Source organism: Strigops habroptila, chromosome 1 (assembly GCF_004027225.2).
Source record: "Strigops habroptila isolate Jane chromosome 1, bStrHab1.2.pri, whole genome shotgun sequence".
Classification (NCBI taxonomy): domain Eukaryota; kingdom Metazoa; phylum Chordata; class Aves; order Psittaciformes; family Psittacidae; genus Strigops; species Strigops habroptila.
In genome coordinates, this window is record NC_044277.2 from 66960290 (window position 1) to 66983546 (window position 23257).

Sequence of the window (23257 nt, forward strand, 5' to 3'; positions counted from 1 at the left end):
CAAAGGCAAATGCGGGAGCGTTTTCGCACACCGGGCAGACGCGTTTGTGTTCAACGGCTACAGGCAGCACCACTGTCGGCGGTGGTGGTGGTAGAAGCGGTGCGGTGTCCTCCTCCTCCTCCCCGCGGAACCCGCCGCTTCGGCCTCCCCCGGGATTGTTACTTCTCCATCCCCGCTCGTCGTCATATCGCTATTAACCTCCCTCGTCCCCTCTCTCGCCCGTCCGAAGGGGCGGAAGCGGCAGACGGAGGGAGGGAACGCGGGGCGGGCGCAAAGCAGAGAGCTCGGCGCAAAGGACGGGCTGCCCCCGGCCCCCGAGTGCGCGGCCGGGCGGCACGTCCCGGCGGGCCGCCCCCCGAGCGGAGCCAGCGTCGGGAGGCGGCAGCCCCGGCTGCAGGTCTGACCGGGGGAGACCCCGCGCCCTCTCCCCGGCCCGGGGGCGGTGGCGAGGGGGCAGCCACCGCGCAGACACCGCCCCAGCGGCCAGCGTGATCGTTCCGACTACTGCAGAGCCGGGGCAGTTGCTGGAGGAGCGGCGCCGCTCTGCGCTTCCCCCGCTGCGCTGCGGTGCCGCGGCCGGCGGCGAGCGGGGCTGAGGCGCTGGGACCCGGCGGGCCAAGGGCGAGTGCCCCAGCCGCGCCACCGCCGCCGCCACCACCACAGGTGGGCTCCCGGCTACCGCCTCAGCAGCTCCCCCTGCCCGCCGCTCGGGTTCCCCCACCTCAGCGGCGGCAGGAGGGGCCGCGGCGCGTCCCGCCCCGCCGTGCCGGTGGCGGGCGGCGCTGCAGAGGGCGGGGCGGCCGGCGGGCGGCGCGGGCTGGCTCCCGGCGGGCGGCGCTGCTGCGTTGCCCTGGGAGGCGCCGCGGGGCCGGGCGCGGAGCTGCGGGCTCGGGGGTGTGAGCGGCCGGGCAGGGCGCCCCCAGGATGCTGCGGTTCCTGCGCAGGACCTTTGGCCGGCGGTCGATGCAGCGCTACGGGCGAGGAGCCGGGCGCGGAGGGCTCGGCGGCGAAGGGGACGAGCGGGACGGGGGGCTGCGGGGAGCCGCCGCCGTCGGCTCGGGAGGCTTCCCCTCCTCGCCGCACCCCGGAGGGGTCACGCACAGCGCCGGAGCCCCCGTCCACATCCCAGCGGCCGGCGGCAGTAAGCCGGTGCTGCAGTGCCGCGTCCTTCTTCTGGACGGGACCGAAGTCAGCGTGGAGCTGCCGGTGAGTAACGTGCGCTCGCCTCCCCTGCCTGCGGAACGGCGCCTGCATCTCCCCTCTCCCCTCCTCCGCATCGTCCCCCCCTGCCTGGTGACAGGCACCTGCGAGTGCCCCCCGCCGGCTGCACAACATGCGCCGTTCTCCGGGAAAGCCTCGCTAGTTTCTTCCTCTCCGCGGGCGTCGTCGCCCGCTTGCCTGCACCTGCTGCCAGGTGCGCGCCGCGCCTCTCCGCTATGACCGCCGCTCCGCTCGCCCCCCGCTGCCCGCCCGCCCGCCCGCTTCCTGCCGGCTGAAGCCGCCTGCCTCCCTCTTCCCTTTCCCCGGAGCGAGCGTGGAGGTGGGCACCTGCTCTCCTCCCCCTCCGCAGCCAAGAAACAGCCCCCTGCGGCGATGCCTTCAGCGGCGCCGCTCCGGAGGGGGTCGCCCCTGTGGTGCGGGCGCTACCTGTGTGTGTGTCCCCAGCTGGGGAGAAGGGGGTTTGCCCGCATACCCCTCCCGGCGGCACTGCCGGCCTTGGGAGTACCACGGCATGCCGGGGCGGGGGACGGGGACCGCAGCGCTCTGCGAGGGAGCGGTGCCTTTGGCCTCCGCAGCCGGCCGGGGCGGCCGCAGCACCTGTGGCGCCGGCGGGGAGAGCGCAGCAGGGCGAGGCCGGCCGTGAGGGGAGACCGCGCTGCGCCCACCGCGGCGGGGGGCGGCCGGGGCGCCGCCTCTTCGTCTCTTGTTTCTCTCCCGCCCCTCTGCTGGCGGGAGGCGAGTGGGGATGGCCGGGGGATTGCGGCGCGGAGCCGCATTGCCCTCCGCCTGGGGGGTTCCCGAGGTGCTGCCCCCGTCCCGGGCAGGTGTCCGCGCCGTGCGGGGAGGGACACACGGGCGCAGCGCTGCGGTCCCGGGTAACCCCCGCGGCTCTGGGGCTGCCCTCCAGCCGCCGGCCGTGAGGGGCGGCCGGGCCGCCAGCGCCTCAGGCGACGGGGGGCCGGGTCCGCGGTCCGGGCGGGTGCGCGGACGGGGCCGGCGCTGAACTTTTCCCCCTGCTGCTGCCGTGCTGGAGGAATGAGGAAGGGCTGGTGCCGGCCTGCGGAGCCGTGTGTGCGCGTTTGCCTGTGCCTGCTTGGTGAACTTGGGCCGCGTCTGTAGGTGTGTTGGCATCCCCTGAGGCCGTTGTGTGTCCTCTTGTTTCTCTTAAAGGAAGTTGCGCGGTGTATATTACTAATCTACAGAGTTTGCCTTGTGCCAGACATCCATTCCCCACAGCTGCTAAATACTTGATACCCGTCCTTTCTTGCTGACTTTTCCTCTCCCTATTGAAAACCAAGTTTCCCGTGAAATAGGATGGAAGTTTATCATAATTGAAAAACATTTAATCTTCTTTCCATTTCAACCCAAATAGTCACCAGCCATTAAGCTTGGTCTGCAAAAACAGGTGGAGAAACTTACTAATAATGACAGTCACAGTCTAATAAATTCTGAGTTAATTTATTCTCCAGTAGTGTAAAGGAGAGAGTTGGAGTTTTTTTCATGGCACTTTTTTAATCGTGTTAGGTGCCTTTCATGTTAATAATTATTTGTGTATATTGGCATCATTTCACTAAAACATGGAATTTGGCAACCCTATGATTTCTGTTTAAAAGAAACTGAAGAGATGGAGTAAGACTCTTACAAGTGAATGTAGAAGTATGTGCATAGAGCCACCTAGAGATACTTGCTGTAGAATTATCAGGCCTCCCTTGCCATACAGACTAGATTGTGCATTTCCAGATATTGGAGATGCTAATATGTTTCCTCTCCTCATATCTCCTTCGTAACTTGCTGCAGTCCTTCTAACATCCTGGCACAAATATTTTCTTAAAATGACATGGTGAATGTTATCAGCATGCTAAGGATTTACTTATAGAGGTCTTTGTAGATAAGTTCAGTAAATATTTTGCTTAAGGTTATACTCCGTCTGATTTATCAAGAGTTCAGCTTTTGCCGAAGAGCCTGTTTAGGATGATTTGTGGTTTTGAAGCATCAGAAAATGAAGTGATGGCAGTCTTTGTAGTCCTTGAGGGTTGAAAGTAGATGGAAGTATCTGCTTGGTCTTGCTTGAATTTGACCTCCAAATGAAGCCTAAACTGCCTGTGCTTGCAGAATGTGAGCTGCACATGTGGTGGCTGTAGTTCATTTGTCCAAAGATGGGGTAAGAAGTTGGTATTTTTTCCCACTGAAATATCTAGACTGGTGGAGGGCTCTGGAGAATGTAATAGCTGTTAATATTTTCAGGATTAAAAACTGTTCTGTTGAATTACATATCTGTTCTTCATGCTTTTTCCCTTTCTTTCACAGAAAGAAACACCCACACTGAGAGTTAGAAAAACTGAAAGAGGCGTTGCACCATTTATAGCAGTTCATCAGTAAAGTTTCTCTGAGCTTTGCAGCTCTAGATTTTATGGCCTGGAACAGAACGTGCTTTAAATGCTCGGAAGTTGTGGTACAGGACCAGTTAAACTGAATGAATCAAGTAGCATCTTTTCCATTAAAAAAGTAAATAGTGTATGGTTGTTTCTCTCCATTTCAGCTCAAATCTTACGAAAGGGAGGGAATGTGAGCTTCATCACCAGTGAGCAGCTTACCCATGAACTCAAGCATGTAGATAATTGCAGAGGACTTTACTGTGCTGCTGATTGTGTCTTCAAGCACTTTTCAGGAGATACTGGCATCTGTAAAATGGGCTCTTTTTACTACCTGCTAACATTACACCCCGGTTGTCTCACCAGTGGAAAAAGGAACTTGTTGATACTAGGACATGATACTCTTGAAACTACAACTTTTTAGGCTTCTATCTACGGCTTCACTTAGTAGTCATTGAAAAGTTTATTAGATTTTAAAGACTACAGGGTCTATTTGTTTGGAAGAATGACAGGAAAGATGAGACTGGCAGAAAAATGTGTAGAAAAAAACGTTTCAGGGTTTTTTGTTGTCGTCTTGTTTTGTTTTTTTTAAATATTCAGGTCAAGCTAAATCCTTGAAACTTTTGCCCAGGTTAAATGTAGCACTCACCACCACAGTGTTTTCTCATATGTGGGGGCTGATGGTGGCGTTGGAAAAATAAATCCTACATCAGTAAGTTGATAAATGTGTTTGGGGTTAACATTTTCATTTGTGAGATAGTGTCTGTATTGGAAACTGCACATCTAGTAAGCTCTTGTCTGCTCATGCTGGTAACAGAAATAGAGATCTAGCCTGATTGCAGAATCCTTCCTTAGCTTGTTCTTTAGGCTGCATAGCAATATTGTGACCACTGTCACCTTTCTTCTCTATTTGCCTTTCCATGCCCACTTCATTCTTTTTAGTGCATGTCTTTTACCCCCAAACTACCCCATCTGCTAGCCTGCTGTCCGGTGGAGCTCTTTCAGTTGTAGGTGTTCTCTGGTTTCCCTAAACTTGTTTTCCACTCAGCTGTCCCCTTACAAATATCAGCATAAGGTTATTCTGAGCACTGTAGATACCCCTGGACAATGGTTTCTATACTCAGCTTCTTGCATGAAATTTCAAGGATTGCTTAATGAATGATGCTTTTTTTGTTCACTCCTGAGGCAAGAGTCCAAGTACTTTGAAAGTATCCTTTCTAAACAGGATAATGCACTGGATGGCTTTTTAAACCCACGAGCTCCTCGAGGCCCTGTAATGAATGTGAGATGCTATTAAGGTTGGATCTGTTGTATAGGAGTGAGTGGCAGTTGACCAGTTCTGTTGCTGTGGGGTGATTTCCCATGGGAAGGGGAGCATGAATGGTGCCATTACTTCCTCTTGACCTGATATCACATGTCTGCACATCTGAAATCTGGTGATAAGAATTGACGCAAGGAGAAAAATACTTGCATTACAAGCCGTCCTTTCCTCCCTCTCACATAGATATCCGTGTATTTCTTTTTACCCTCAAGAACCTGTTTAGTGTCTTTTATGTTGCATCTTCACTTACATAGGAGGCTGTTATTCGTTTAGGGTTTGTAACTCAGCTGTAGGTAGATGGAAGGCCACTTGCTCACTGCTGTCAAAATGATCCTGCCTCTATTTTTCTGGAGGACTCATGACTTTAATGAAAGACAAACTGGTTATGGGTGATGCTGTGTTCCTATATAAAGAATGCAGGGAAAGATCATTGACATTTACGAAGCGGTGATGATGCTTGCTACTTAATACGTAAACGGAACAGACTATAGATGGCTTTCAGATGGGGCCCAAAAGTCAAATCTTTGTTGACTTTCGGACATGGTTGTTGGCATTTCTAAAACTGGAGTCTCTGATTTTTAATTCAGTGCATCTTACGAAAGCTTAAAGGGAGGATATGAAGGATGGCTATTCCATGGGAGTGTCCAGAGTAGCAGGAATTAATGTCCCTTTCTTAATGCCACTGAAAACAGTATTCTGTGCTAAGTTGGGGGAGGGCAGGAGGGGAATGAACACATGTAAGGTGTTCCTGGGTTTGTGTAATCTAAGTGGGATAAAAAGGAACAATGATAAGCTTACTCTACTTGGAAATCCTCATCCTGCAAAGCAGATACAGGATACCTTACATTTTCTGTGACATGAAGCTAACAGCAGTCAATGTGTTGTTTGTTATAAATAATCCTTTCTAAAAATCTCCTTGCTCTGATAAATTTCTGTGCTGTTATGAACATCATTGCAAAGACCTGTGTGATGTATTCGAAGGGTGATGTTTAATGATTAAATTAATGAACAAGTCAAATATAACTCTTCAAATCTATGAATTGTTTTCAGATGGAGAGCTTTTGTGTTATTTCTTTGCCTTCCTTTTGGTGTATCTCTTTTAATAATTGTTTCAGCTGCTATGGAAACACTTCAGGATAGGGATAGTAAATATTCTTCCCTACTTTTTTCTCATCTCTAGTCTTCTATGTATTGTATTTTTTTCTTGTTGGAGTAACATAAAAATAAAATCTGCTATCTGGCCTCTATGCTTACATCAAATGTAAATATTAAATTAACTCTTGAGTAGTCACCTCTGTCTTAAAATTGTTGGTTAGTGTATTTGATTTGATAAAGCTATAAATATTGAGAGAGAAGTACAACTAATTTTTTCTTTTACATCACACGTGATTTCCTAATAGCATTTCAGGAATATTAACCCTAGAGAAATGCACTAATATGCATATAGACACTTGGATTCAAGTCATTCTCTGGAGCCTTCTAACTGAGGAGTTACCCTCCACCCAGATAGATAAATTATATGAGATGGGAAACAGGACTTTTTATTAATTCTTTAAAACTGTTGTCATTTACGAAATTGATAATATGCCGCCTTTATGCAGAAACTACCTTTCAACAACATAAAATTAGAGTACTTGCTGGAAAATGTTAAAAGCATATTTGCAGCACTGGAAATGCCTCTCATGCTCATGAACTCCTGTGGGAACCAGCACCTGCAGTCCACTTCATAACAGATCAAGCTCCACTTTTAGAAGGGGTTGGGTATTTTGCTTCTGCAGCTCATGTTGAAATGCTTTTTCATTACCTTGCAGCTCAGATCAAGTAACTGTAGCTACAACTCAATGTACTGTCTTCTGGCAGTAGCCTTTGATTATGTTATCCATGTATGTTGATGCATTGCTATGAAAAGTATTCATAGTAGAATCATGTACAGAATCAGGGACATACACAGCCCAGAGAAAGAGGAATGAGATGGGGTATGCACATGTGACTGCAGCTGTGCTTCAGAAATGCAGTGTTAGGTTCCTAAAAGAGAAGAGGGAATTTTAGTCCCTTCGTGTACTCACCAAACATCCCAAGTAAATCTACAGCAGGCAAAAGACATTTCAACACTACATTGTAGAAGAGGGAGACAATGGACAGCGTTTTGTTTTGGCATATGTTAGTTCCATTAGTTATTTATGGAAACCAAAACCATTTCTTAGTGCATTACAGATTGACAGGATGACAGGACTGCTGCTACAAAGAGTTGACAACCAGTGAGGGGGAGAAAGCCAATGATGGGAGTAGTATACTGCAAAGATAAAAGTATCGGCACCTAGTACTAATTCTCTGATGGAGAGCTTATGCCTCTGAAAAGATGAGGAGAAGATAAGGTTGATGTATGCATTCTTTTGGAAGCCTTTTTAGAATGGACTGTGTTTAGTCCATACAACTATGCTTAGGAAAGTAACCATGTGAAACCTCAGTGTGGCTGGGCCTCTTGTTTGTCAGCACAAAAAATGCAGTTCGGTAGCAGCTGTTTGCACTGGGTGTAACTACATGATCATAAATGCTGGAGAAACTCTGAAGACCACCATGGATTTGAATGGAGATGCTCTATAAGAAAGAAACCTTCAGAATAGTTAGAAAATAACTATTTTTTTATCAACAGTGAACACCTATTATGTTGGGGTTTGGTTTGTTTTGGTTTTTTCCCAGTGATTGTGTTCTACAGCAAAACTGTAGTTTCAGGCTCGTAGTAGAGGTCCTGAAAAGGAAAAAGAATGGGTATGTAAAAAGATCCTACGAGGCAGGAGATAGGAGCAAAGATACTTTGGAAATGCAGCCCATATAGAAGAGTGAACAGAGGACTAGTTTCATCTGGATAGCAGGAGATACATTGTCTATCCATCCTTTCTGAAATTATGAGGGGACAGATATCTCTACTCTTGTAGACAGATATCTCTACTCTCTACACAGCACTCTGTGCGTGCTTTTCTTCATTTGTTTCCTTATGCTTCTACTTGTGATGCCTCTGTAAATACCTTTTTTTTCCTGTAACTTTCTCTGAGAGACTGATTTCAATTAGTGTGTCTCCTTCTCCAAGCATAGGTCCATTTCCCAATTCAGGGCTTCTGTTTTAAATTCCCAACCATTTCCACCTACTCTTCTCCTTTGCAGTCTCCTCTCTAAGCTATTCTCTATACTTTTTGTGTGTGGATATGATCTGTATTACTAGCATGATACCTACTGATTTTTGGTTTGTGGTTTTTTTTGTTTTGTTTTGTTTTAAATGAGAACAGATTTCTTCTAGTTTTGTGGGGTTCTTTTATCTTCCTCTGTTTTCCCCATCTATAAAAGCAGTTTTCTTTGCCTGCCAGGTGCAGCTACACAAGCTGTGAAACAGTTTACCATGGAGGATCTCTTCTGGGAGACAGTTCAAAGAGCACTAGAGGTCCGCTTCCTTCTGGATTGGGCCTCAAGCATAGTTCTCTGTCCTGTTCCCTCCTACCAGTTTAGATAATTTCTGTGGTTCTCTGCAGTCCTGTTCCTTCCCCATGAAAATGCAATTTCCCTGCTGTGGCCAGGGGTCTGTGGCTGGCTCAGCAGCTCATTCAGCAAGCTTAACTAGCCAAGTGCCCTGTCTGTCAGGGCACAGATGGTGCAGGTGACCACTTGTCCTGACCATTCCCACTTGTAGGGCAGACACTAGGGGAACATTGGTAGCGATTGGTGAAATAGTTCATTTAAAGGTTAAACCTCCTCACTTTTAAAATGGATGTTTTCATGAGACAACAAAATTGGACCTGAAAACTCAGATGGTGTGGAAAGGAGGTTGGGAGAAGAAGGGAGAACATACATGTAATCGAATTTACAGACCCTTTGCAAAATAAAATATAAGGATAAGTACAAATAATTTCTTTTCTTTTTTGCTAGAAGGATGAAGTCAACAGCTGTTAACTGTACATACAGTGTTGCTGGGTTAGTATTTTAAGTCACTTGAGAAACACATGGGGTTTTTTAGTATTTGTTTTCCAATGCAGACTGTGGTTCTTTTATTCTTTTATTAGATGTTCTTTTCTTTCCGCATTAGAAATATAAGGTTTGGAGGGTATTGCAGTGTTTAGAATGACCATCTGCTCTTCATTTGTCTTGCTATTTCCATTTATGGATCCATCTATGCATCAATTTAAATATGTCCCAGACCACTAGATATATAGTGATGAGATTATTTTCAAATAGTTGTTGAAGTTCAGATTCAGACTCCAGCTATGAAGCATGAAAAAATATTAAGACTTAATTTGTATTATCTGGTTTTGATCTGTACAGATTCAGGTTATTTCCCTTCCTTGTTGTTATGGAACCACAGTTAGTTTATCCAAACAAAAGACCAAATGCTGTCCTTTTTTCAGTATACTGATAAACACATTGAATTGAGATGTTACTGTATTTCATTATTTTAATATATGTGGTACAGTTTATATGATAGAGACTGGAAATCCTAATAGATTGAATTAAATGTTTGTGAAATACAAGTAACTTTACACAAATAAGTGCAGAGTATAGGTCTTTTCTTTAGAAGAACTCATGTGAACATACCAGTATCAAATATATGGTTAGAAAAGCATGGTGCTATAACTTAGGGATTGTAACCTGTAATTAAATTACTGTAACCTGCAACATTATTTCAGGGAATAACTTATCCAAGGATGAATTGCATTGTGGCTGATTGAAAATAATGCTTTTCATAGTAGTTCTTTGTAGTACTAGTAATTGATCTTACGTGTTGTTTTTGTTGGTGTTTTATATATACATATAAAAATAAACATAGACTTGAGAGGAATTTTGTAGCTTAGCAGTCTTGGCTGGGAAAACACCAATTTGTTTTTCTGCCTAAATTGAGACTGAACAAGAAAATCACTTCCCATTTTTATGTTCAGAGTTTCTTACTGTGTATGTTTCCCTATGTGAGGTCTTGCAGGTTAGATGATAAGGAATTTCAGTTGGTTGTGTTAAGCTTTACCATTATTCTAGGGTGTGAACAAATTCTCATTATTGATGGAGAAAATAAACACTCCAACTGCATCATATCTTTTTTATTGGTGTTGAATGAAATTGTTTAATGTTCTAATGTTACCTGCTTTAACTGTGCAAGTGAAGGCTTTCCTCATTTTCAGAGACAAGGAGCAGTTCTATTAAGTTTTTCCTTCTTCTCCCTTGTTCCCATCCAGGATCGATCGAGGCTGTCATTTAAATAAATCTCTTTCATACCTTGTTAGTGGTTCCCAGAGCTGTGATATGGTATGATTTTAAATTGAGGGCTTACATTTATGTGAAAAGACCAAACCCAAGAACTTTCATTTTTATAAGCAAATCTGAAAACACCAGTACTCTGTACAATCGTTGTGTTGCAACAAAGATCACTATTCAGCAGAGATGCAAACCCTCAGTATGTAGGTTTTATATTCAGGCTACTTACTGAGTAGAAATTCTTCCCGAATAATGAACCTTCCATGAGTGCTTTGCTTTGAGAGATGATGAATGATGAGTCTGTTATCTCTTTGAATTAAGCAAATAAGTGAAGAGTGGTGGTATTCTTCAAAATAGGTCATATCGTAGGCAGCACCCTAGAAGTGTAAAGACCAGTGGGCAGTATCCACTTACTTTCTCTTATGTTGTGATCTTTGGATGCAGATGTATATCTATGTGAATTAAAGCATCCTGCTGTAGCTCTGTGGAAGAAAGAGCTTGTTTAATAAAGCAGCAATATAACATGTTTGCTGTGAAAAGACTTTGTTTCTTCTCCTCCCTCTTCCTTCTACTTCATGTATTGGGCTTGATTTAGATTTTTTTCTTTTTCTTTCCCTGCTGTTCAGCAATGAAGAGAGGGTGGCAGGACGCTTTCCTCTTTGTTACCAACATGCCCTTTCCCTGAGGAGGAGTGTTCCCAGACCTGCTCCAGGACAGCTCCTGAGCTGGAGTCTCATCTGCCAAGGCCACGTTGTGAGCTGTGGTTTGGAACGCATAGCTGCAGGGTTGGCTCTGCATGAGCACAGGGTCAGCCTTGCAAAATTAATTCTGCGCACAGCTCTCAGCAGTGTGTTAGAGTTCTGCTCTTGACTTCCAGTTAATTAGATGTTAATTGTGATGAGTTTTCTTTTTAATGGGGGGGCCTGCTTACTGAGACAGCAGAGATTGCTGTTTCCTTTTACAGAGGCCAGTGAAGCCATTAAATATTGACTGTAGCATTTTTCCTTTTCTCCTTCCTCTAAGCTCATGGCTTAACCTATCATCTGCCTGTACGTCTGCTCTGTCTCCCTTCACTCCCCTCCTCTCCTACAATGGTATTTCACAGTTGGCTTTTCTCTGTTCATGATGAACTGTTACAAAACTTATAAAATAGGGAATGAAACCGTTGTTTTTAGGTGTGAAAATAGGGGAGCCTTTGGGCCATCAAAACATTTGCCACAGTACTCAAATTGTTTGTTGTAAACAGTAGGCACTTGGGAAATTTTTTTTTAATTGATGGATTTTTGTAGTTCATGAAAGGTGCTTAAAATATTTTAGAAGGTCAGTCTATGAAGAAATAATCTGCACAGCAAATATTTGTATAGTATTCTTAAATTTAGAACTGGAAACAAGCTGGGGTTACTCTCTGCCTTCACTTCTTTTACCTCTTGAATTCTCAGAGCCGTCCCCTCTTTTGTTGGTATTACAGTTGCTTTTTTCCTGTCTAGTATGTTGATGTGCAATTCGCATTATAAATTTATCTGATAGTAAAACCTTTCTGACGCATCAGAAGTTTACAAAGTATGAGGAAAATGAGGAAAGAGTTCGAGCGTTTTGTCTGTAAATTAGCAAAAAAAAAGACTGGAGTTGATGGCTGCATTTCCTGCAGGGACTGGGAATAGAAAAATTCAGCGCTGAGAAACAAAAACAGTTGGGTTTTGTTTGCTGGTATTGAAATTTTCTAGCAGATATTCTCATTTTACAGTTTGTGTGGTTGGATTTTAATGTATTTTCACATTAAACACCCAGCATATTTTGGTTTATAATTTGAACACACAGTGTATTTATTTATTTATTAAAGTTCAGCTGTTTTGACAAACGTTTTGCTTCAAGAATATGGTTATGGTGGGGAAAGGGGATCTTAATTTCTTCCCCTCACATTATGGTGTTAGCTAGTGATAGAAGTACTTCTAGAAGTATTTAATCTTTGACAGAAAGGGATCGTCTGATAACATTTCCAGCGTGATCATAATCTGAAAAATTGTCCGACACAGCAAAAAAGATGTGACCTTTTATATATACAAAATATTGTTAGTGAGAAGTTTGTTTCAGAAACCAGATTTTTCTCTGTTACAACTGTCAGTTTCTTAGCATTTGTGTAATGTCAGTCGTCTTTCCCAGCTATTTCAGTAAGCTGAGTGCTGGAAGCTTTCTAGGAAGAGAAAATAGTTTGAAGAACCTCTGGCTTCAATGTGACTTTCAGGAGCTGTTGAAAATGAGCAAACTGAAGTGCAAGTGCTATCTTGAAGGATAGCCCTCAAAATGAACTCTCTCTCTTTTGCTTTCAGGATTTCCAAGGCATCTTACTGTTTACTGAAATCAAAAGTTACTTCTTAATTTAAGGCAGATACAGTTTTTAAGTAAAATCAAAATCTTCATCAGGCTGTTCAGAAAAGCTGGTTTTGGCAAGCTACAGGGCCAATGAACGGTTTGGTTGCAAAGAAGGTAGGGCAATATTTAAAGAGTGCAAATTCCTCTTTCTTGCATATGCACTAACCTCATTAACAGGATAAGGCTGTCAAGACTAGGGCAGCGCTAAATGACTTGTGGGAGCTACTAAATACAGATCCCGTGAAAAGTCCCAGGCCTGGGGAGCTCTCGCTGCAGAGAGCAGCTCTGGGCAGTGCTGCCTGCTTTCCTGCAGGAGTTTTGGGTCAGACTCCAAGTCTCAGTATGTATCTGGGAAGAAAGCTTTTCTCCCGGTTTTCCTTTCGTGAGTCTTACAAACTGGTACAAAAAGTTTGCAGTCTCCTAAGTCTGTCTGCATTGCAGAGCTGATACAGGTGAGATGGAGAATGAAGATGTTCTTTTGTTTCTGTGGTCTTGTACAACAAAGCGAAAGCACTCATTGGAAACAAACAGCCAGATACTTGTCTGATCCAGTGCAATCCAGCTGCAGTTTGTGGTGCTGAAAAAATGTCCCTGAAGGCAAAATATGAATTCAGTGCAGTTCCAGAGAGACAAGATGTGACCACTTTGTCTACTTCCCAGACTGTCACCTGCTTTGTTTGAGAAGTATGTTCTGTGAAATTCCAAACTTGGGTAACCTCTGCACAGATGGAGTACAAGTAAGCTCTTTGATAGACAAACCAGGGAGTGAGAGGCTGGGTGCAGGGCTGATGAGGAAATATGTGCTCTGGAGTATACTTCTGTTTCTGCCCTATATGGGGACATAACCTGCAGTGCTAATAAACTTGGAGTGGTTTCATCACTAAAGGATAGGTTATAAGTGCAGAAACAGGCACCATAGTTAGAGCTAGGAGGCAAGCATGCAGCTTTGGTTTCAGAGCTAAATGAATTTATAGTGTTCTTCAAAGCAACTTTTGTGTCTCAAAAGCCCTTGTGAGGCTGTTGGTTCCTACGGCAGAAAGCAGTAGAATTGATGTTTGAGGTACCTAGGATTTATGATTTTCTTTTTGTAGTTCTGTGCTGGAGTAGGGAGAGAGTGAGTTTTCATATGGCCTGAATAAATGAATACAAACTTATTCATGCTAACAGGACTTCCTGGGTTTTTTTACATTCAATTATTTTTCAAAGTGAATTGTTGGAATGAAGGATTTGTAGAAAATCTCTGATATGCTTATTGTTACCTGTTTGTATCTTCCCTCCTGAAGTCCTGGCAGTTTCATCACCACTTCCAATAAAGCTACCGCATTTACTATATAAGAAAATTTGTTTTAGATAAGTGGCTAGCAGAGGTTCCAGCTGTCTCTGTTCCCATTTGTTCCTCCTTTTAACATCTTTTGTTAAGGCTGTTATGATGGTGATAAATGGAAGTCAACTGTCTGTCCTCCCTAGATATCATTTGGACTATCACTCTTTAATAAAGAGTCATACGGCTGGCTTGTAAATGAATAGGTTCTGAACTGTAGATTTGTTTCAGGTCAGAAAGGATCATTGTGAACACTTAATCTGTTCTCCTTCCCTGATCAGTCTCTAGAATTTCTTCCAAGAACATGTTTTAAGCCTGTCACTTTTTAGCATCAGCTCTCTCCTTGGGTCTCATTACTTTGTCTGCCTGTAAGTGTCTTTAATGAGAAGCAGTTACTTATTCAGGTTATACATGGACTCTTCACAGTGATAACAGGTATTTTATTGTATCTGATATTTTTATGGTTCCTGGTATGTCCTGTCCTGATATTTGAGCAGGCATGTGATGAAAAGTCCTGGTACTATGAGGAAAAATACATGAAGGTATGTGAAATTCACATGCAAGCCACCTCTTAGTCTTACCTTTGATTGTCTAAATAGATAAAAGCAAAACTTATTTCCAGATGCTTTTCAGACTAAAATTATTCTTTGTAGCTTTTCTTATGACTTTGTGCATAATGTGCAGACTAAGCTGGGCACAGCAATGTTATAATGGCTTGCTGAATGCTGTATGAAATGGCATTGCCCTTTATTTGATGTTCCCTTATTAAGCATTCATGGCTCCTTTCTTGGTGTAGCGTTACACTAAGAGCTCATAGTCAGGTTTTTCTGTTGTTACACCAGAGTTCTTACAGTGCTGTTGAAATCCAGGGCACTATCTTGGACCTAGTGTGTGTGAGTGAAACTTGTTCCTCTGTGTGTGACCTGTGATTTCACTGAATTCAGCTGGTGTGTTGATGCAGTTCTGCGTCCCCAAGTGATGCAAATCAGTATGTGCAACCAACAAGACCCATCATCTCCTGCTACTGTGAAGTTTTGTGAAGTTCGGCAGGGGGGATTTTACTAGTTCCCTCCCAGGAAAAACGGAGTGACTGTAAGCAAAACACTTCAGGATTGCATTGACAGTGCTTGGTGGCTGCTTTCCTCCTTTCCCTTCCTGATTTTTTTTTTTCCACTTTAAATCTGCCTGTTGTGGACTATACACATCTATTTTAGGAATACTTATGCCTGTTTTTGTTGGACTGTCTCATAGGCTGTGTTTTGAGAGTACAGATATTTCATGATCAATAGGAGTTCAAAGAATTCTTGGCTTCTCGTTCCAATCCTGGTGCTGTAGGCAGATACCTGCCCTTTCAGCTGTTTGTGGGACTGTGCTGAAAGCCAGGTCAGGGATTGGATCCAGGGATGTTTCACTGTTTTTAAAAAAAAAAGAGGAAAAAAAAAAAGAAAAAATATCTTTTGTGTCATTGAATGGCAGAAATTTGTTAAAGGTATGGCATAAGTCAGGGGCCAAGCAGTATGGAAAAACCTGATGGAGGGCACGGGGGGTCTTTAAAGTGAAAGTGCTTTAAAAGCCTTTGTGTTGTTTAGTTGGGCCTTGAGGGTATAAATCGCTTTTTAGGACTGGTTTGATTCATGTACCTTGTGTTCTTGTAGTTTGATCATGTGAGTGCCCCTCGTCTGCCCCATTGAAGTCAGACAGATTAGTATGAAGTGGAGAAGAAACGCTTAGTTGCTGCAGCAGTGTGGTTCAGTGACAGAAATTGTGGCAAGTAGCTCACGCTAGATCTGCCAAAGTCAGATATCATGCAGAAACATATTCTAAGGTTCCTTATTGTGCAATCAAATAAAAGTGTAGGCTTATGGAGGAAGAAGTTAGACTTGTTTATAAGACTTCATTTTCTTGAAATCATGATGAGTGGTATAAATTATGCTGCTGTTGTTTAATTTATTGCTGCCTAGACCCAGCCATCTCTAGTTTTTATTTTTGTAGTGTAACAGAGAGCCAGAATTGATAAGGACAACGAAGCTGATACGGAAATTAAAGATTCTAGGAATTTTAGAGAAGGTCACCTTTTTCTAGGTTCCACCTCTGGGGTTTCTAAATAGAACCAGGGCTGAAAAGATCTTCTTATGGCCATTACATGATATGAGTATCCTGTGAAGAAGTACTTATACACTCTTTATTCCTTTAAGGCTGGCTGTAAGTGAGGTGAAAGTCTATGCTGTTGAATGGAAATGACGTTACACTGAGCAGAGTTTGGATTCCTAACCTGTCAGGGATCCATTAAATTCAAGTGGTTTAATTGTAAATCTTTATTTGTAGATATTCCAGAATTGAGTCTTACTGCTAGTACAAATCCAGTAATTCTTGATTGTGAGTAAAATGGAAGAAACAATTTGAGTTGACACTTGTAATTCTCAGTTTTATTTATTTGTTTCCGAGCGAGAGGCTGTAGATGAATTTGACTTCATGTTGCATTTTCCAAATTAACTTTACAAGGTTTAGTAATTAAATCACTTTTATGGAAAGAAACTTTGTTTAGGAACATGATCTAAACCAACATTTTTAAGAAGCAGGTGGAAGATTATTTATGTCTTGAAAGCGCAAATGGGCAGTTCTGAATAATGTTGAAAGAGTTTCAGTGGAAAATATGCTTTTAGCTCCAAATCCACAAGTTACTACAGAAAGACAGGAAGACAGGTTTCAACTAGAATTACAAATATTTTAAACATTTGAATTAACATGCTTTTTTTTTTCTTTTTTTGAGAAAAACAGTTTTATGGTTTTGCTTCAGGATTTTCTTTCTTTTTACCAGCTAGCTGTGTTCTTCTGATGGCTTGTGGAATAAACCCAATTTTCAAAATGCTTGAGAAAACAGAGTTCCCAAGCCATCTGGTGCTTCTTTGTGTACATGCGTGCCTGCATCCATGTACAGTCAGGGATGTTGCACTGCAGCTGCAGGGTGAGTGAGATAACTTGGGTTCCTGGTCTGGGAAGCTAAAGGGTGAAGGCATGCTGACCAGAGAGGTGCTGGTTTTAGTGTTCGTGGGTGAAGGTTTCTAGTTTAAGATTTGATTAATTTTTGCTTATTATTATTTACTTATTTTCAGCTGCAGGCATTTGCTGCTCCTCTTGTGATGCTCCCAAAGCATCTTTGGAGGTGTTATACTGTCTGGGTAGTAAGGTGACAACGTAATCCCCATCTGGACAGAAAGACTTGAAGCTTTGATAAACTGCTGCAAAAAGATTACTGGAGATTGTCTAAGACATTATTGCTTTTAGCTGTCTTGCTTTGTGTCTAAAGTGGCAGAAGGCTGTGTGTGCGCCTGTATCTCAGCCTGGCTGTTGAATAACCAGATGTGAGACCATGAGATTCTGCAGTGCAGCAACCAAGACAAAAGTCTCTGTTTTGTGGTGTTGGAGGAAATGGTGATCTCTAGCAGAGTCATGGGAGCAGGTGCTTTGTAGAGAGTGCTGATCTATTCAAGACCTGCAGCAAGATTGCCAATTGGGCCTCCATCTTAGTAAGGAAAAGTCCACTTTTCTAGCATGCTTCACCAAGAGAGTCACCAAATCCATTGCTCTTGTGTTACCATGAGCTCACTGTTTCAGTTCACAGGCACTCTGTGGCTGTAGTGTGACAGATGTCATGAGAGTGGTTTTCTGAGGAGCTGGGAGCAGCAGTTTCTTGCCCTATGAGGCTTCTTGGTATGATTCTGTATTGCTCTTTCTGCATCCACAGTATTCCTCTGTAGGGATTTTTGTCTGGAAAGCCCCCAGAAACTACTACAATTTTACTTCAGGAGCAACCTTTGAGTTTTATACTGGCCAAAATGGGATATGAAACCCTGTCTGCAAGAGAAATTGGATTGATAAACTACAGAAACATAAGACATAGCCTCTTGACTATGCAAGATAGAGGAAATTAGTTTAGCTGTAATGCCTTTTTATTTGGACTTTGTTCTAGAAGCAGAATTTCACCCTGCACAAATACTGGAAGTTGACTAAAGATATTGCAGTGTTACAGCACAAAGTTCCTTTTGCTTTGACATTCCTTATTGGATTGAGGTGACTGTCTTCTGATAACCTTGTAGGGTGGAAAAGATGAGCTTTCCTTGTGGAACACCCAATATGCCTAAGTTAAAAACTTAAAACTTTTTACACAAAGCTGGCTGTGAATTTGGCTAAGAGCAGTGCTAAAGCACAGACAAAGCTGATAATATACTAAAATACAATTCTGTCTGTGCTACAACTAATCTAGACCGATTATAGGTATTCTTAGTATATATTAGTGACTTGTGACACACTTGTAATCACAGAAAAACAAACATTCGTCATAAACTTTTCAAACTGGTAGATAAAATTTGATTTGGTATTCCCCAGCCCAAGTGCTTTAGGATAGCAGGGTGGAGTGGTGGGGGTAGAAGGGCAATTCCAAACTAGTGAAGTTAAGCCCTCTGGTCACTTTTGTTTAACATTTCTGCTGATTCTGAGAGGGGAAGGAAACAAAGTCCTCATGTGAATTTATGTAGAGTTTATGACTTCTCTAAACACATGAATTACTAGTTCATTCTGTCAGAGTGCAATAAATAAGAATAGGTGAAGTTTAAATGCAATACTCTTCTGCATTATCTAAAATTCTTTAGTATATTTCATTTACAACTTTGCCAGCCTCAATGCAGTAGGTGTGTAGTTGGTAAATTGGCAGATTTCTGTCAAATTTGTTTCACTCTAACTGCTGTGTTCAGAGTGTGTAGTTCAGATAAACTAGTAGCAGGAGGGCTATCTGCACTTACGATAGAGATGACAAATCAGTCTACTGTGCTATTTTTGTGTTTAAAACTTTGTTTATATATACGTATATAAGCTTGTATGTGGTTTGTAACAACCATGTGTCTAAGGATAGAAAGGACTTAACTAAATCTCAATGTGCTTGGTTTTGGTCAAGCTGCATTGCCCCTAAAGAGTTGCTAAAAACCTGTAGCTGAGCTTCCTTTCCTCTAGAAAGAAAAGGAAAGCTTTCTCTTCTTACTGCTGACACTGCTCTTAAGCTTCTGCATTTAAATATGAAACTCTATTGCCTTTAGTTGGGCGTGTTAGGCGCCAAGTGTAAAAGCTTTACAGTACTTCCTGGATTGGGTAACAAGCCACAGAGTAGAAAACAGTAAAATTAGTGTTGCTGACAGTATTTTAATTTACCAACTTTACATGCTTTCTCAAGGATGGTCTTAGTTTGAAACATGCCATTCCTGTAGTGCTGTGGAGATGAATATGGTTAATTGAAACATGTTAAGGAAAGTGAGGAGAGGAAAAACCACCTCTTCTTTTCCTTTCTTATATTCCTTCTCTCCTTCTGTCTCTAAGCTGATCATCCTTCAGATTCAACCTGGTATCTCATTCAAACTAGACCTTTTCCTTTTTTTGATACTTTCAGTATGAGGTTGTCACAGTAAGTTATGATCAAGATTTCGGCTATCATTTGAGTCTTAAGTTTGCTATCAACATGGCATGTGTAACTTGAATTGTAAGTGGATTTGTATGTGAGTAGCAGATTGAACAGAACTTAAAGAATATGCTCGAAAGAAGGAATCCAGATCATGTTCTTTCTCAAAGATGCCATTTAAATAGAGCTGCTTTTCAGGCTCGTCTGCCTGAAAAGTATTTTTTTTCCTTGCTGGTAAAGATGGGGGAGGGATATCTACGTTTTATTTGTCTTGGTGTCATCTTTAGTTTGTTCTTTTTCCGCATGTTCCTGGGCAGTGTTTAAAAAGCTGTGGATGTTCCACTCTTTTGATATGCAAACCTCTGAGAATCTGCCAACCGATCACTGCAGCTTTCTCCAGATTTCATGCTGCTGACACAGGAGACAGCTATTTTACTGTGGTAATCCGTTCCCATCAGATTCAACTGCATTGGCCAATATATTCAAGACTGTACATTAATGTGGTGCTGTAACTGGATTTTTTTTGTCTTAGTACGCCTCTTAACAGAGCTAACCTGACTTCCCTAGTGATTGTCCTTCACACACCAGTTCTGTGCGCTTTGTGTTTCATTCTCTGAACTTGAAATACATAATGTGCCAAGCTCATTGCATATTGCTTTCCAGCCTGGTGGACTAAATGTATACTTGCATAAGTACCATGGGGAATGAGTCAGTCAAATGGTAATTACCTTCCCCCATCTCCAGAAACATACTCTTTTCTCTTGATGTTTTGGGTTGAACTTCACTTTTGTTCGGAAAATTTCAAGGCTAAAACTTGTATTTTTTTATGAAATGAAGCATGTTGTTGATACTTGATGACAGGGTGTTGAAGAAGTGTTTACTACTCATGCCTTAACTTTATCTGGGACCTTGGTTTTGATGAATGTGGATCCTTCAAGAACTAAACTTGTGGAGGAAATTTCATTTCTGTAGAGGAAATTTCATTTCTGCAGAAGGCATACCTTATGACTATCATCTATAAAGTGTCTTTTAAGAACAAAGGCAGGAGAATGATGCTGCCAACCTCAGACTGCTAATGTAATTTTAGACAATAATTTAAGCGAAGTAGGACAATTGTATTTGTTTTGATTAGATGAGGAGAAATGTTGTAAACTGGCTTCTGTGAAGACCTAGCAAATAAAGTATTACTCAGACAGTCAACTAGTAGAGATCTTTATGATGCTCCGGAGTTTGGTACTTTGGTGTACAATTTGTTCAACCTGGGAGAAAAGATTTGACAAGTTGTTCTGCTTCAGCCTTCTAGTGAATAAGACCATGTGTTGAAGCTCAGTAAAAAAATAACAGTCAAAAGGTGGGTTAAACTGAGTTTTACAACCTTAGTGATAATTTGGATTTAGCTAAATGGAATGTTAAGCATTAACACATGAAAAGATTAATGGCAAAATACTGAAATTAGAAAATGAACAGCTTATAGCAGTCCATTCAAAGTGCATTTTTCTAAACAAATATGAGCTCATATATTTGTCTTAAAGGCAGAGATTGCATTAACTCTACTGCAAGCCTGTGTAATTTATTGTAATTTGTTTATAATAGTAAGAAAGAATGTTACAAACCATGCAACTCAGCATAGTCGTCATTCTTTTTGACACATTGAATTTGTATGGTGATGCAGCAGTCTTAACAAAAAAAGGTGTCTTCAATTTGCTGCATGCTTTTAGGAAAAAAAAGAAATCCACCTGAGATTGTCAAGCATTGACACCCTTAACAATTTGAAAGTGTTTGCTAACTTGCATAGAAATAGGTGCAAATGTGAGATTATGTGAATCAGGAAAGGCTTTTTTAAATACATAAACACTTGGTATTTTTGAATAAAATCTGCTACATTCCTCAGTGATCTTGTACTCACAGAATGCAGTAACTTGGTGTTTTTGCTCTAATAATGCTAAAGTACAGCTACCTGTTGTTCAATAAAACTTCATTATGTATGCTTTGTGACTATCAAATGATCTCTGTTTTGAATTACCATGACTCATTTGGGGATGGGCTATGATGGCAAACCAAACACATGACACTGAACAGTTTTTGTTACTTACATTCACTTCCTGGAGCTGTTGTGCTCTTCCATGAATTTTTAGTGACTGGTTCTTGACTTTCTATCTTGGTTGTATGTTGGTGCATTCCGCACTTGCTTTGGGCAAAGGAAATTACAGTACAGCTCTGGAACCTAAAGATAAAAACTGGTAATAAAAACTGGTTTCTAAATCAGTAGATAAATAAACTGGCACAAGTACTTAGCACAGTGTTGTGAAAACTGTCTGATGTAAAACCAAACTTGAACTTGGGAAGATAAATGATGAGTTTATTTAGAAAAAGAGGAAAAAAAAATGTTGCCTCTGTTATTCCAATGTAGAGGATGTACTTGTTTAGTTTGAGGGGAGAATTGGAGCAAGAATGAAAAGGTTTGTGATCAAAACTAGATTTGCATTCCTGAAATAAAAAGATTGTTTGATAGGGGCAAACTTGACCGCTGTCATTAGGATAAACATCTCCCATGGTCAAGCAGTAGTCAGATAATTTCTGGTTGCCTTTATTACAGAGATTCTGTTATAGATAGCCGGAAGATCTTTTCTTTATATAAGTTGAACTGTCATACTTGCATTTTCTAGTGTTGGATTTTTTTCTTTTTTAAAAAATTTTATGTTAACATTAGTTTTTAAAATCAGGGTTGACAAAAGGTTTCTGGAAACTAATGAGCCTCTGCTGTGGAAGGTGTGGTGTAAAGGTTGGGAACCTTGTGTTTATTTAAAATGTCACATGAATAAAGGAGCTGTAAAAGTGAGAGGAAGGGCAAAGGCAGTAAGAATGTGACTTTGGTGGCTGACTGCAGCATGTGTGCACCTTTAAAGGCTCCAGACCACAAGCTTGCTTTGTTGGTAGTCATCATCTCAGTGAACTTCTGCCGGCGACATAGAATGAAGCAGAACTCCAGCTTCCTGACTAATTACGCTGAATGTTACACCTTGCTAATAACAAATTCAAGCAAGGCACACACTTGTAACATACTTCAATTCTGATTCTTCCTCCTTCCTGTGGTAATCATGTTGTCTAATAATAAAGGTTTTCACAAGCACTTTGTACAATTTAGAAGTCCAGAAAAGCTAAAGTACAAATGATGATGTTATTTTGTTGAGAAACTGGGTTGACTGTGCCATCTTTCTTCTGAAATGAAGAATTCTGGCAGCCCAGAATGAGCAAGAAGTAAAGCAGGATGTAATATCTGAATAACATCATTACTTTAACAAATACAGTTCTAGAGTTGTTTGGAAAAGTAGAGGCAGCTTATCCAGAAAACACCAATCATTAAATGCTGTCATTTATAATGTCCATTTAGCATGTGTCCATTTAGTATGAGTGCCAATTTTCAGATAAAAGAAGTTGATGGGAACAGATTCAGGTCAACAGAGTTGGTTTTATTCCTGATGTTTAAGGGATTATGTTCTTTTAGTTCATGTTGTTAGAAGCTTTTTGCCAGGAAAATGCCTCAAAGATGAAACAAATCAACAATAAGAACTCTATTCAGTAGCTAAAACATCCTTCTTAGTGGCAGTATTTATGTATTGAAGTTGAATGCTTGTCTACTTTGCACAGGTCTTCCAAAGTAATTATCATGTATATACTGTTATATAGTAATTAAAACATTGGCAATTTAAAAGGCTGTAAACCCTAAAAATGCCAGGCTTGAGGGAAACCGTGTGTATGTATGGTTGCTGAAGCAATTTGTCATGTCAATTGGGAATGAAGCCCCTATTGAAAGCAAATGAACTAGGAAAGAACTGATCCAGCTATATTGTAAATGAGCCTTAGAAATGAGTATAAAGCTAGTGTTCATTCATACTGAAAATCTAAGATTGCTGCTTGTGACACTGGAAGGATGTTTAACTGTTGCATGATGATTTTATTTTCTGAAAGGGTGT

General features: G+C 42.0%; 1 protein-coding gene across 3 annotated transcripts in view; it reads left to right on the plus strand.

Annotated features, from left to right (window-relative positions):
- The first annotated feature begins 847 nt into the window (after window positions 1-847).
- Window positions 848-23257, plus strand: part of EPB41L4B (erythrocyte membrane protein band 4.1 like 4B) — a 171982-nt gene continuing 149572 nt past the window's right edge. For all 3 annotated transcript variants that reach the window (XM_030490937.1, XM_030490946.1, XM_030490957.1), the window contains exon 1: window positions 848-1206. In XM_030490937.1, coding sequence (XP_030346797.1) covers window positions 925-1206 — 282 coding nt within the window. In that variant the 5' untranslated portion in view covers window positions 848-924. The remainder of the gene's footprint in view (window positions 1207-23257) is intronic.